General features: G+C 31.3%; 3 protein-coding genes across 9 annotated transcripts in view; 2 read left to right on the forward strand and 1 right to left on the reverse strand.

Moving 5' to 3' along the window:
* The window catches only part of LOC142237996 (uncharacterized), a 23,982-nt gene extending 15,975 nt beyond the window's left edge, over positions 1-8,007 (forward strand). Inside the window, exons 6-7 of the mRNA XM_075309482.1 lie at positions 7,379-7,613; positions 7,669-8,007. Coding sequence (XP_075165597.1) covers positions 7,379-7,613; positions 7,669-7,936 — 503 coding nt within the window. The 3' untranslated portion in view covers positions 7,937-8,007. The remainder of the gene's footprint in view (positions 1-7,378; positions 7,614-7,668) is intronic.
* Positions 8,008-8,049: 42 nt separating this feature from the next.
* Positions 8,050-8,960, forward strand: LOC142237997 (uncharacterized). The gene is made up of 3 exons (XM_075309483.1): positions 8,050-8,251; positions 8,311-8,405; positions 8,471-8,960. The coding sequence occupies exons 1-3, from the start codon at positions 8,050-8,052 to the stop codon at positions 8,675-8,677; spliced, it is 504 nt and encodes a 167-aa protein (XP_075165598.1). The 3' UTR covers positions 8,678-8,960.
* Positions 8,961-14,761: 5,801 nt separating this feature from the next.
* The window catches only part of LOC142238159 (uncharacterized), a 173,122-nt gene continuing 172,153 nt past the window's right edge, over positions 14,762-15,730 (reverse strand). For all 7 annotated transcript variants that reach the window (XM_075309723.1, XM_075309720.1, XM_075309721.1 and 4 more), the window contains exon 3: positions 14,762-14,955. In XM_075309723.1, coding sequence (XP_075165838.1) covers positions 14,845-14,955 — 111 coding nt within the window. In that variant the 3' untranslated portion in view covers positions 14,762-14,844. The remainder of the gene's footprint in view (positions 14,956-15,730) is intronic.

Consider the following 15,730-nt stretch of genomic DNA (forward strand, 5'->3'; position numbering starts at 1 on the left):
TTCGAGCATTTCGACCGGAATAGCCCGAATTTCTTCGGAAATGTTGTCTTCCAAAGCTGGAATAGTTGCTGGCTTATTTCTGTAGACTTTAGACTTGACGTAGCCCCACAAAAAATAGTCTAAAGGCGTCAAATCGCATGATCTTGGTGGCCAACTTACCGGTCCATTTCTTGAGATGAATTGTTCTCCGAAGTTTTCCCTCAAAATGGCCATAGAATCGCGAGCTGTGTGGCATGTAGCGCCATCTTGTTGAAACCACATGTCAACCAAGTTCAGTTCTTCCATTTTTGGCAACAAAAAGTTTGTTAGCATCGAACGATAGCGATCGCCATTCACCGTAACGTTGCGTCCAACAGCATCTTTGAAAAAATACGGTCCAATGATTCCACCAGCGTACAAACCACACCAAACAGTGCATTTTTCGGGATGCATGGGCAGTTCTTGAACGGCTTCTGGTTGCTCTTCACTCCAAATGCGGCAATTTTGCTTATTTACGTAGCCATTCAACCAGAAATGAGCCTCATCGCTGAACAAAATTTGTCGATAAAAAAGCGGATTTTCTGCCAACTTTTCTAGGGCCCATTCACTGAAAATTCGACGTTGTGGCAGATCGTTCGGCTTCAGTTCTTGCACGAGCTGTATTTTATACGGTTTTACACCAAGATCTTTGCGTAAAATCTTCCATGTGGTCGAATAACACAAACCCAATTGCTGCGAACGGCGACGAATCGACATTTCACGGTCTTCAGCAACACTCTCAGAAACAGACGCAATATTCTCTTCTGTACGCACTGTACGCATTCGTGTGGTTGGTTTAATGTCCAATAAAGTAAACTGAGTGCGAAACTTGGTCACAATCGCATTAATTGTTTGCTCACTTGGTCGATTATGTAGACCATAAATCGGACGTAAAGCGCGAAACACATTTCGAACCGAACACTGATTTTGTAATAAAATTCAATGATTTGCAAGCGTTGCTCGTTAGTAAGTCTATTCATGATGAAATGTCAAAGCATACTGAGCATCTTTCTCTTTGACACCATGTCTGAAATCCCACGTGATCTGTCAAATACTAATGCATGAAAATCCTAACCTCAAAAGAATCACCCTTTATATATATATATATATATATATATATATATATATATATATATATATATATATATATATATATATATATATATATATATATATATATATATATATATATATATATATATATATATATATATATATATATATATATATATATATATATATATATATGGGGTCTTAGAGCAATATTTCGATGTGTTACAAACGGAATGGCAAAGTTAATATACCCCCATCCTATGGTGGAGGGTATAATAAAATGAATGCCAATCAGTGCTGCCGCCGCTAGTGAAAAATTGAGTGAAGTAGATTTTGGAAAGAAGTGGAGTAGATTGAATAACATTGAAGTAGCATACATTTTTGAAAACAAAACAATAGAATTCATTTTATTATACCCTCCTCCATAGGATGGGGGTATATTAACGTTGTCGTTCCGTTTGTAACACATCGAAATATTGCTCTAAGACCCCTTATAGTATATATATTCTAGGTCGTGATGAAATTCTGAGTCGATCTTAGCATGTCGGTCCGTCCGTCCGTCCGTCTGCTGAAATCACGCTAACTTCCGAACGAAACAAGCTATTGAAACTTGGCACAAGTAGTTGTTATTGATGTAGGTCGGATGGTATTGGGCCATATCGGTCCACTTTTACGTATAGCCCCCATATAAACGGACCCCCAAATTTGGCTTGCGGGGACTCTAAGACAAGCAAATTTCATCCGATCCAGCTGAAATTTGGTACATGACTTCAGCATGTGATCTCTATCAACCATGCAAAAATTGGTCCACATCGGTCCATAATTATATATAGCCCCCATATAAAGTGATCCCTCGATTTAGCTTCCGGAGCCTCTAAGAGAACCAAATTTCATCCGATCCGGCTGAAATTTGGTACATGGTGTAAGTATATGGTCTCTAACAACTATGCAAAAATTGGTCCACATCGGTTAATAATTCAATGATTAAAACCGCTATGTTCATCGTAATTACAGTAATAGGAAAAACAATTAGGTAATATGGGGAAAAATTTAAAAATTTGAAGCAGAACAAAAAGTGAAGCAGATTTTTGGAAGAAGGAGTGACGAAGTAAATTTTGTGAAAATGAAGCAAAATACTTCGATTGAAGTAGTAGCGGCAGAACTGCTGATTGGGTTTGATACAAATCATGTCTCATTCATACATTTATATTCATTCGAACCGATTCGATCAAGCCAGTGTTCTCATTCTATTCATTCGATCTACGAAGATGATTCAGTCTTCCCGAACCGTTTCATGAGTTCAGTTGTGTGCTCAGTGAATGAATGTTCTCATGCAATGCTCTAATAAAAATTGTGACGGCGGTATACCTCTAGTCATTTTATTTCTATAGAAAATTTTGTCAACATTTTTGTTTTTCTATAGAAAATTTTGTCAAAATTTTATTTCGTTATTATTGTTTTTGATCTCAGCTTAAAGCCATGTATTGACTAAACTACAAGTGTAGCTTAACCAACAGAGAAAAAGTATGCTTGTCAAATTTATTTGGGCAAAGCCCTATAGACTGCAAGATGGTTGGGTGTACAGCTGTTTCGGAATTACCACATTCCTCATCAGCATCCTCTACTTGCAGCAAAACTATCAACCAATTATCAGAATAAATTCGGGTAATTCACTCAACCCAATGTGAACTACACTTGAACCTCCCGAAAAAGGGTTTGATAGTCGGCTATCAATTATTTCTATAGAAACTTTTTTAAAAATTTTTTTTTTCTATAGAAAATTTTGTCAAATTTTATTTCTATAGAAAATTTTATTCCTATAGAAGACTTTATCAAAATTTTATTTCTATAGGAAATTTTGTCAAAATTTTATTTCTATAAAAAATTTTGTCAAAATTTTATTGCTATAGAAAATTTTCTAAATGTTATTTCTATAAAAGATTTTGTCAAAATTTTACTTTTATAGAAAAATTTGTCAAAATTTTATGTCTATAGAAAAATTTGTCAAAATTTTTACTTCTATAGAAAATGTTCTCAAAATTTTATTTCTATTGAAACTAGGTAACCACATCTCTTTACATTTTACATTACCAGGAGTAAAGCTCTCATTACACATTGCCTTACATTGCGGTGAGTTATAATGACTAACTTGTAATGACAATAATAAAAACTTCTCGGTAATTTTCGAATTGATATTCTCAAAATGTAATTTGGCTGTTAATGACTTAATAAAATAGAATAAATGACGGTACCATTAGGTATAATTATTCACATAATTGAGCATTAAAAAAACTCAAAAAGAATATGTTATGTAACGGTAATTCTGCAGATTTTTCCATTAAGGAATATTCTTCACGAATATTTTATAATAATTGTGTTTTAAATTAATGACATTACCATACTATGTTTTAAATAAATGCTTTATTATACCTCATTCACATTACACTTTCAAAATCGATTTCCCTAGCTTTCAATTGTCATTTGCCTTCTCTAACAACTATCTGACCAAGTGTTTTGTTTATCTAGAAAACGCGGTAAAACTGAATAAGTCTAGAGTTGCCATCGTTTAGTTTATATTTCAGCAAGTTACCAGTGATGCCGTAACAAGTAGATTTCGAACATAATGCGAATCTAACTCCCTTAAGCGACAACATTTATTTCTATTTTTAAAGGTGAGTATTAAGTTCGAGTTTAGCCGCTAACTTTGTGAAAACTTGTTCTGGGTTATTCCCCATCAAGTTATAATAAAATGTGCAACAAATATGTATAATTTTATGCCTTTTCTTACTGATTTAGTTTTCACTTTAGTGAAAAAACTCGAACTTAATACCCACCTTAAAGGTGGGTGAAATTATTTTTGCCTGTAATCTTATTTAGATAATTTGTTACATTTTAGTTTATTTCTACAATATTCATTTCTATTCAAGTAATATTCATATTATAGCATTACTCGCCATATTTTGATCCATTGCAATCGGCTAGAGGAGACAATATTTTCGAGATTTGGTTGCCTGTGACAATAAGTGGCTATTTTACAAACTTTGGTATATCTACAAATAAGTGATTACATATTAGGTGATTAAATGATTTAAAAGCACTAATTATTTCATGGCCAAAGGAACGCCTGGGGAGAAGTACTTTCCTCCTAGGACATGCGTATGTTATGTAAATGTAATCCGTAGCGATGCCAATTAATAAGTGGTTATTCATTTTTAAACAGGCTTACCTACAAGATTACCGGGTAATGAGAGTTTTTGCCGGGTATAGAAATTTTTGTCAAAATTTTATTTCTATAGAAAATTTTTTCAAAATTTTATATCTATAGAAATTTTTATCAAAATTTTAGTTCTATAGAAAATTTCGTCAACATTTTATTTCTAAAGGGTGATTTGTTAAGAGCTTGATAACTAAAAACTTAACTTAAAAAAAACGCATAAAATTTGCAAAATCTCATCGGTTCTTTATTTGAAACGTTAGATTGGTCCATGACATTTACTTTTTGAAGATAATTTCATTTAAATGTTGACCGCGGCTGCGTCTTAGGTGGTCCATTCGGAAAGTCCAATTTTGGGCAACTTTTTCGAGCATTTCGGCAGGAATAGCCCGAATTTCTTCGGAAATGTTGTCTTCCAAAGCTGGAATAGTTGCTGGCTTATTTCTGTAGACTTTAGACTTGACGTAGCCCCACAAAAAATAGTCTAAAGGCGTCAAATCGCACGATCTTGGTGGCCAACTTACCGGTCCATTTCTTGAGATGAATTGTTCTCCGAAGTTTTCCCTCAAAATGGCCATAGAATCACGAGCTGTGTGGCATGTAGCGCCATCTTGTTGAAACCACATGTCAACCAAGTTCAGTTCTTCCATTTTTGGCAACAAAAAGTTTGTTAGCATCGAACGATAGCGATCGCCATTCACCGTAACGTTGCGTCCAACAGCATCTTTGAAAAAATACGGTCCAATGATTATTGTATTTTTAAGCTATACTTTTCATAGTTTCGGATATTGGTCGATTAAAAACCATAGGATTGATGTTTTTATTTAATATTTATTTCCAATATTTCGGTTGACTTCGTCAAACCCGTTTTCACGGATTCTGGTGTGCAAACTTAAATAAAAACATCAATCCTATGTTTATTAATCGACCTATAGCCGAAACTATGAAAAGTATTGCTTAAAATTTTATTTCAATAGAAAATATTGTCAAGATTTTATTTCTACAGAATTTTTTGTCAAACTTTTATTTCTATAGAAAATTTTGTCAAAATGTTATTTCTATAGAAAATTTTGTCAAAATTTTATTTCTATAGAAAATTTTGTCAAAATCTTATTTCTATAGAAAATTTTGTCAAAATTTTATTTCAATAGAAAATTTTCTCAAAATTTTATTTCTATAGAAAATTTTCTCAAAATTTTATTTCTATAGAAAATTTTCTCAAAATTTTATTTCTACAGAAAATTTTGTCGAAATTTTATATCTATAGACAATTGTGTCAAAATTTTATTTCCGTAGAAAATTTTCTCAATTTTTTTTTTGTATAGAAAATTTTCTCAAAATTTTATGTCTATAGAAAATTTTCTAAAAATGTTATTTCTACAGAAAATTTCTCAAAAATTTAGTTCTATAGAAAATTTCGTCAGCATTTTATTTCTATAGAAATTTTTGTCAACATTTTAGTTCTATAGAAAATTTTGTCAAAATTTTATTTCAATAGAAAATATTGTCAAAATTTTATTTCTATAGAAAATTATTTCAAAATTTTACTTCTATAGAAGATTTTGTCAAAATTTTATTTCTATAGAAAATTTTGCAAAATTTTGTTTGTTACCAAATTTTTTTTCAAAATTTTTTTTCTATTGATAATTTTATTTCTATAAAAATTTAAGACCACATTTTATTTCTATAGAAAATTTTGTCAAAATTTTATAGTAATAGATTTTTTTATTTGAAAATTTGGTCTAAATTTTATTTCTATAGAAAATTTTCTCACATTTTGTTTCTGTAGAATATTTTGCAGAATGTTAATTACTACACAAAAAATTTTCTAAAAGTGTATTTTTATTGATAATTTTTTCAAAATTTTATTTCTATAAAAAATTGTCAAATTTTATTTCTATAGCAAATTTTCTCAACATTTTTTTTTCTCACTGATGCTCACAGATACTCACTGCTATAAAAAATGTATTCAAAATTTTATTACTGTAGAAATATTTTTTTATATAAAATTTAGTAAAAATTTTATTTCTATAGAAAATTTAGTCAAAATTTTGTTTCTATAGAATATTTTGCCAAAATTTTATTTCTATAGAAAAATTAGTCACAATTTTGTTTCTGTAGAAAATTTTGCAAAATTTTATTTACTAGACAAAAAATTTTCCAAAATGTTATGCTCTCAAAATTTTATTTCTATAGAAAATTTTCTCAAAATTTTATTTCTACAGAAAATTTTGTCGAAATTTTATATCTATAGACAATTGTGTCAAAATGTTATTTCCGTAGAAAATTTTCTCAAATTTTTTTTGTATAGAAAATTTTCTCAAAATTTTATTTCTATAGAAAATTTTCTAAAAATGTTATTTCTACAGAAAATTTCTCAAAAATTTAGTTCTATAGAAAATTTCGTCAACATTGTATTTCTATAGAAATTTTTGTCAAAATTTTAGTTCTATAGAAAATTTTGTCAAAATTTTATTTCAATAGAAAATATTGTCAAAATTTTATTTCTATAGAAAATTATTTCAAAATTTTACTTCTATAGAAGATTTTGTCAAAATTTTAGTTCTGTAGAAAATTTTGTCAAAATTTTATTTCTATAGAAATTTTTATCAAAATTTTAGTTCTATCGAATATTTTGAGAAAATTTATTTCTATTTATTTCTATAGACCATTTTGTCAAAATTTTATTTCTATACAAAATTTTGTGAAAATTTTACTTCTATAGAAAATTTCATCAAAATTTTACTTCTATAGAAAATTTTATCAAAATTTGACTTCTATAGAAAATTTTCTCAAAATTTTATTTCTATAGAAAATTTTCTCAAAATTTTGTTTCTATAGAAAATTTACGGACGTGGCGTGTGCCGGACTCCATCATAGTTGACGATAGCAGCTAAACACCCATTCTGCCTCAACCGGGGGTATACGTTCCACCTCGGAACCACCTTCGCATTACTTCGAGGTGGACCCGTCGTGTATTCGTAGTCTTCGTCCAGACTCCTGCAGCAGGAGTCCTGCTATCATTCTTCGCATCGCCGAATCCATGTCTAATCGCCAAACGGAATTTAAATTATATTATTTTATTCTTTTCAGCATTCCTTAGTAATGAGCTGGATTTTGATGAGATTGCTGATCTGGAATCAATCGAGGAAACTAAAATTGAAATTGCAGCCGACCATTTACCAAGTGCCAGTGAAATACGAACGATACCTTTATTATTGCCTATAGTGGCATTAACAGATTTAGGGAAATCTTTAGAAAATAAGCATAGAGCAACCATATGCAATGCAGTTATCGATGAATGTTTAAGTTTACAACCAAACAGAGTGTAAGTGATGACAGTAATCCTGGTTCGATTAATCTCTAACCTTAGTTTCTTATAGACTTAAACGTCAAGATTTTATGAGTCTTGCCCAGAATATTTGTCAAGCATTTGCGAATGAAGTGGAAACCACATATTTCATACCAAGTCATCCCAAATGTCCAGCAAGTGGAAAACTTTGGTGTACATATAACAGAAAACGTAGTATCCTGCTTCATAGCGGTATGGCAGAAAAACGTTTTTTGAAAAATCACAAAATTGATAATAGCCAAGATTTAAAGGAAGAGCAAAATTTTAGAGGCGATCAGATGAAGATCATTCACCTATAGATTTTTCTGAAAATACTGCTATGGATTAGAATTATTTAACAATAAAATGGTCAGAGACCTATGAAAAACGATTTTTGGAGTTGCATCAAGAGAAACTAACACTTTTTGCATATATGGAAAGATATTCGATATTGAGAACGGTTCGAGGCGCCAAGCTAATGGAAATGGATGTTCTCACACGATTTCCAATTTCTTTAAGAGTTTTCAATTGGATCAAGCTATACGGGAAGATTGTTGAGAAAGCAACCGCTATAAAACAGAAATGTATGCGCTTGGACAATATCCTCAAATCTATTGAGGAATCTCGTGGAGACAGTAAGAATTCTTAAATTTTAAAATATGAGAAAAATTTTAAATTTTGATTTTAATTTCAGATTATAGGGCTGGTTTAGCTTTGCTTTTAATACCATATATAGTTAATGGAGCTTCAAAACTGGAAATCCTACAAAGTTTCATCAAAGAGTACAATGTACATTTGTGTAATATTGTGATCCACTTAGAGTAATTGCATGTTTTTTTTCTCCACTCTTGCAGAGTCTAGATGAATTGCGTAGTGATTCGAATCCAGCTGATTTGCAAATTCGTTTCGTCCACAGCCATCATCAAGTTATCCACACAGAATTCAGCATCAGTGGTTGTATATTTCAATGTTCCGATTTAATGGAATCCCTTGAATCCCTTTTCTATTACATAATTGCCATGAATATCGATTATCCAATAATTTGCAATCATGTTTGGTAATTTGTACAAATTGTAATATTTGGCATATTTGTGATGCGAGGGAGAAAGTTTCCTAAGGAAATTTCCGGAGTCGAGTTCGAGTAATATAACTAAATCTCATTTTAATACCACTAATTTGTAGTTCTACTGTGGGGGTACCGTAAGTGGATCGATATAAAGTATCGTATTTATTTATGTGTGCAAAAACAGGTCTTAATTTCACATTAGATGCCAATTGAACTCTATATTTCAAATTTAGGGCAATGTTTAATAAATAAAATAATTATATAAATACCCATCATAATATGAGAAGATACCAACATATAGTATTTGTGGACCAAAATTATTGATACTATCTCAAATCCTTTAAATTTGTTGCGAGCTATATAAAGGTTTATATACCCATATGCATGAATTTGAATCTGAATCGATTTAGACAAAATTGTATATACTTCTACAAAATCTATGTACTTAAAATTTAAATCTAACGTTATGGGACGTAACACAATTTTAACAAATAATAAAAATGCAAGGAAAGTCTAAAATCGGGCGGGCCGATTATAATATACTCTGCACAACTTTGTATTTAGATCTACATTTTGATAAAATCTCAAATCAGACTTCTACAAAATCTCGGGCAATATTTGGGAAATATTTATAATTGTTTAAACAATTTCAAAATGCATTTATGATTACTTCATTGCAAATTTTGAAAATTTAAGTCATTTGTACAAGTTTTCGACTTAGCAGTGAGTATCAGTGAGCATAACATTTTGGAAAATTTGTTGTCTAGTAAATAAAATTTTGCAAAATTTTCTACAGAAACAAAAATTTGACTAATTTTTCTATAGAAATAAAATTTTGGCAAAATATTCTATAGAAACAAAATTTTGACTAAATTTTCTATAGAAATAAAATTTTTACTAAATTTTATATAAAAAAATATTTCTATAGTAATAAAATTTTGAATACATTTTTTTATAGCAGTGAGTATCTGTGAGCATCAGTAAGAAAAAAATGTTGAGAAAATTTGCTATAGAAATAAAATTTGACAATTTTTTATAGAAATAAAATTTTGAAAAAATTATCAATAAAAATACAATTTTAGAAAAATTTTTGTGTAGTAAATAACATTCTGCAAAATATTCTACAGAAACAAAATTTGAGAAAATGTTCTATAGAAATAAAATTTAGACCAAATTTTCAAATAAAAAAATCTATTACTATAAAATTTTGGCAAAATTTTCTATAGAAAAAAAAATGTTGACTTAAATTTTTATAGAAATAAAATTATCAATAGAAACAAAATTTTGAAAAAAATTTTGTGTAACAAACAAAATTTTGCAAAATTTTCTATAGAAATAAAATTTTACAAAATATTCTATAGAAACAAAATTTTGACTCAATTTTCTATAGTAATAAAATTTTGAATGAATTTTTTATAGAAATAAAATTTTGACAAAATTTGCTATAGAAATAAAATTTTGACAAAACTTTTTATAGAAATACATTTTGAAAAAATTTTTCTATAAAAACAACTTTGAAAAGTTTTCTGTCAATATTCTACATATGTATATGGCCTTAAAATAAAATTAAAAAAAAATAATTTTGATTGTTCGAAATATTTCAAATAAATTGATATGGGCATTAAAATGGATCAGTCCAGCCCATCTGCTAGTCTAACATTCTAGGAAACATAAAAAGATAGCCGTAATTGGAAGTTGATTTTCATTTACAATCATGCTGTACATTGATCGAATAAATAACGCAATGGAAACTAATTTGCGTAAAAACTTGCTTAGTTACAAAAATGTGAAGTGTTTTAAAAAATTTGGTTTAGCCGGAGTCGGAGTCGTAAAAATGTTGCTCGACTCCGACTCCGGCTAAACCAAATTTTTTAAAACACTTCACATTTTTGTAACTAAGCAAGTTTTTACGCAAATTAGTTTCCATTGCGTTATTTATTCGATCAATGTACAGCATGATTGTAAATGAAAATCAACTTCCAATTACGGCTATCTTTTTATGTTTCCTAGAATGTTAGACTTCTTCAGACTCCGACTCCGGCTCCACAGCCCTGGTAGAAAGTACAATCAGCGATTTATTATTGTCCTAGATGCTGTTACTGGAATTTCGCAGATGTGACCAGAAGACTATAAATTTGTAGTGTAACATCCAAGCGATGCTCCATATTCTATTTCCAATGAAGTTCTTTGAATATTTCTTAGAAAATGGGCTTTTTGACCGTTTTGAGGGGAAAATTCAATTTTGGACAGTTGAAAAAGTAATAGAAGATTAATAAAAAAAAAGTGAAACAAAACCAATTAAAATAAAAAGTTCACACCTGGGAGAATTTGGATAAGGTGTTCTATCCGATTTTTTCCCATTTTCAATGAAGTTTTTGGACAGATCTCTTAAAAATGCGATATTTGACCGTTTTGAGAGAAAAATTCAATTTTGGACAACTAGATGTCGCAAAAATGAGAGAATGTGAGATCAATAAAAAAGAGAAAAACTCGGCAAATAAAAAAACATTTCTCCATGATACGGAGTTTAGGAAATTAACAAAACAAAAATTAAAAAAAAAAAAAAAACTGACAGTCAGAGCGAAAAGGTTTCAAATTGTAAAATATAGAAAGCGTTATTAGTATATGACTGATTGTAATGTTGTGCCAACGATTTCAAACCAATGTTTAAATAAATACGTAAATTTTAATAACAGGTTGGCTGATAAGTCCCCGGTCTGACACATAGATGGCGTCGCTAGTATTAAATGCATATTATTTTTATATAGTACCAACCTTCAAATGATTCGTGTCAAAATTTGACGTCTGTAAGTCAATTAGTTTGTGAGATAGAGCGTCTTTTGTGAAGCAACTTTTGTTATTGTTAAAAAAAATGGAAAAAAGGAATTTCGTGTTTTGATAAAATACTGTTTTCAGAAGGGAAAAAATACGGTGGAAGTAAAAACTTGGAAGTTCGAAATCGCGGCAAAACGGCCCCATATGAAGAAGAAAAAAAGTGTTGTTCTACCAAGACAACGCACCGTGCCACAAGTCATTGAGAACGATGGAAAAAATTCATGAATTGGGCTTCGAATTGCTTCCCACATACCGTATTCTCCATATCTGGCCCCCAGCGACATTTTCTTGTTCTCAGACCTGAAAAGGATGCTTGCAGGGAACAAATTTGGCTGCAATGAAGTGGTGATCGCCGAAACTGAGGCCTATTTTGAGGCAAAACCGAAGGAGTACTACCAAAATGGTATCAAAAAATTGGAAGGTCGTTACAATCGTTGTATCGCTCTTGAAGGGAACTATGTTGAATAATAAAAACGAATTTTGACAAAAAATGCGTTTTTCTTTGTTAAGGTGAGTACCATGTTCGAGTTTTTCACCAAAACACTAAATTAAAAGTGCAAAAATATATATGAAGACGATAACATTTTTATCAAGTCTCTTCAAATTATGGATGGAAAAGATCCAATGTATTGATTGCGATCAGCTTTAGACCGGGGACTTATCAGTCAACCTGTTATAACTAATTAACTTCACTATCGGTATTGTTTAAATATATGCAATTGTGTCATTATTTACATACATAAATCAAATTATATAGAATAAAGTGTTAGCATTTTTAAGTTTAAGGTGAGTATTAAGTTCGAGTTTAGCCGCTAATTTTCACTAAAGGTGAGTATTAAGTTCGAGTTTAGCCGCTAAAATCGCGAAAGTGAAAACTAAATAAGTAAGAAAAATGCATGAAATTATACATATTTGTTGCAAATTTTATTATAACTTGATGGGGAAAAGCCCAAAGCAAATTTTCACAAAGTTTGTATTCCCTAAAATGTATTATTAAAGAAAAGTAATCGTGAAAAAATTACGTTTTTAGCGGCTAAATTCGAACTTAATACCCACCTTAAAGGTGAGTACTATGTTCGGCCTTTTCACCAAAACACTAAATTAAAAGTACAAATATAATTATGAAGACGATTATATTTTGATCGAGTGTTGCCAAATAATGGATGGAAAAGATCCAAGGTATTGATTGCAAATAATTTTATATTTCTAAATTAGTTAATTAAACAAAGTAACCGTGAAAACAAGCTGGTTTTCAGCTTGAAAACTGAACATAGTACTCAGCTTGAAGTGAAAACTAAATCAGTAAAAAAAGAAATAAAATTATACATATTTGTTGCAGATTTCATTATAACTTGACGGGGAATATCCCAAAACAAATTTTCACAAAATTTGTATTCATTAAAATGGATTATTAAAGAAAAGCAATCGTGAAAAAACGACGATTTTAACGGCTAAAGGTGGGTACTATGTTCGGTTTTCGAGTTGAAAATCACTCTATTTTCGCGATTACTTTTCCTCAAATAGTCAAAATTATAAATGAAAACAAACATATTCCTGTAAAATCTTGTCGAAATCTAGAGAAACAAGAAACAGCGCATCAATTGAGTTAATTTATCTACTTTATATTGGACTGTTTTAATAATGTAACCACGAACATTTCAACGCGAAAAGCGAACATAGTATTACCTTAAACTCGGCCAGGCCGAATCTTATGTACCTTCCACCGAAAGACTGTCATCCACAATCGAATTAATTGGGTTGTGGTATCTTAAAACTTCTTAACATCGTTTTCTAAATTGTGAGTTAGTCAATACGTGGTATATATTAGACAAAAAAGGTATGTATAGGTAAGTCTACAAATAATTACGAATCGATATGGACTTTTGCACGGTACGTAGAGAGCCAGAATTGAAATATGGGAGTCGCTTATATGTGCAATTATGAACTTGATATGGACCAATTTTTGTGTGATTGGGGATCTATTTATCTGAGGGCTATATATAACTATAGACCGATATGGACGAAGTTAGGCATGGTTGTTAACGGCCATATACTAACACAATGTACCAAATTTCAACTGACTTGGATGAAATTTGCTCCTCCAAAACCAAATCTCGGGATCGGTTTATATGGGGACTATATACGATTATGGACTAATATGGACCACTTTTGGCATGGTTGTTAAATATCATATATTAACATCACGTACCAAATTTCAACCGAATCGGATGAATTTTACTCTTCCAAGGGGCTCCGGAGGTCAAATCTGGGGATCAATTTATATGGGGGCTATATATAATTATGGACCGATTTCGACCAATTTTTGCATGGGTGTTTGGGGCCATATATTAACACCACGTACGGCATTTCAACCGAATCGGTTGAATTTTGCTCTTCCACGAGGCTCCGGAGGTCAAATCTGGGGATCGGTTTATATGGGGGCTATATATAATTATGGACCGATGTGGACCAATTTTTGCATGGTTGTTAGAGACCATATACTAACACCATGTACAAAATTTCAGCCGGATCAGATGAAATTTGCTTCTCTTAGAGGATCGGCAAGCCAAATTTGGGGGTCCGTTTATATGGGGGCTATACGTAAAAGTGGACCGATATGGCAATACCATCCGACCTACATCAATAACAACTACTTGTGCCAAGCAGGGTTGGCCTGTCACAAACAGTGACTTTTGTGACATACATTTGCGACGGTATAATACGTATGTCGCAAAAGTCGTAAACCTACTGTAAAAACCTAATTTTGAATAGAAGAAATCCTGAATATTTTTTAATTTAGTTTGACAGCATTCGCTGTGAGTTTCTGCAGAAATTTGTGAAAGTTTTCCCACGGTCAAGCCTATTTTCTTAGGTGGTATCGAAATTCCCGTTGGTGTGTAAAATACCTTGGGGTTATATTGGACAGGAGACTGAACATAAAGCTAAGAAAGGACGAGAAAATCCACGGTTATGTCGACTGTCGCAAACCTAAAAAAGTTTGATACAGACCATCTCTGGTGTCAAGTTTCAAGTCGATAGCTTGTTTCGTTCGGAAGTTAGCGTGATGCCAACAGACGGACGGACGGACAGACATACTCAGATCGACTCAGAATTTCACCACGACCCAGAATATATATACTTTATGGAGTCTTAGAGCAATATTTCAATGTGTTACAAACGGAATGACAAAGTTAATATACCCCCCATCCTATGGTGGAGGGTATAAAAATAAAACTGCAGAGTATCACTTTCAAAATTTTAATCTTAATAAATATATTACTTAATTATAAATCTGAAATGAATTCAACATAAAACTGTTGTTAGTGGTTAGCGAAATTCTATATAAAGGGGTTCAAAGCAGAGATCTGATCCAACGTTTTCGGTGACTTCGAATAACTCGTGTTGACCATTGATGGCTACATCAATGGGTTCGGGAGACTGTAATAAAAATATATATATGAGAAAAAATTAGTAGTTTAATTAATTAATTATTTTACTGTTTAAATGTTGTTTTGTGTTTACTATATTTAATAGATTTTAGCATTTTCGTTATTGAAGTAATTTTTTAAAATAAAAGTAATATAAAGTTGTTAGTACGAAACTGCGTCATGGGTTCAATCTCAGTTTCCTCCTCTGAGTGTTTCAAAGCTTGTCATTGATAAGAGATAAGTTCACCACATACGGTATCACAATGGACTTAGTAGTCTAATGGCCAGTTTCTCATCCTCCGATTAATTTTAACCGGTGGATAGACCTCCGGTTAGTAAAATTTTTGTATGGGATCAGCTGTTTTATCGTCACGACAAATAATAACAAGACATTGAGAAACTGGCCCTAAGTTAGCTTAAAAACAAACAAGGAAAGTCTAAAGTCGGGCTGGGCCTACTATATTATACACTGCACCACTTTGTAGATCTACATTTTCGATACCATACCAAATCCGTCAAATGTGTTCTACAATATTTATAGACTTTAAATTTAAGTTGTCTAATACCTTGGGGTTAGGGTTTTTCCGGGAACGGGATCCCGGTAATTCCCGGGAAATTGCTATTTTTTCGCTCCCGCTTTCTCGGGAATGAAGTGCGGGAATTCCCGGGAAATTTTCTTTACAATATATTTTATGTATAATAGAGGGTTGTATATGGCAAAGTTGAAATCTACACCCTCACAAAAAATCGCTTCTGTAACATATACTCCCAAACATATTTTGCTT

This window comes from Haematobia irritans, chromosome 5 (genome assembly GCF_050003625.1).
Source record: "Haematobia irritans isolate KBUSLIRL chromosome 5, ASM5000362v1, whole genome shotgun sequence".
Taxonomy (NCBI): Eukaryota; Metazoa; Arthropoda; class Insecta; order Diptera; family Muscidae; genus Haematobia; species Haematobia irritans.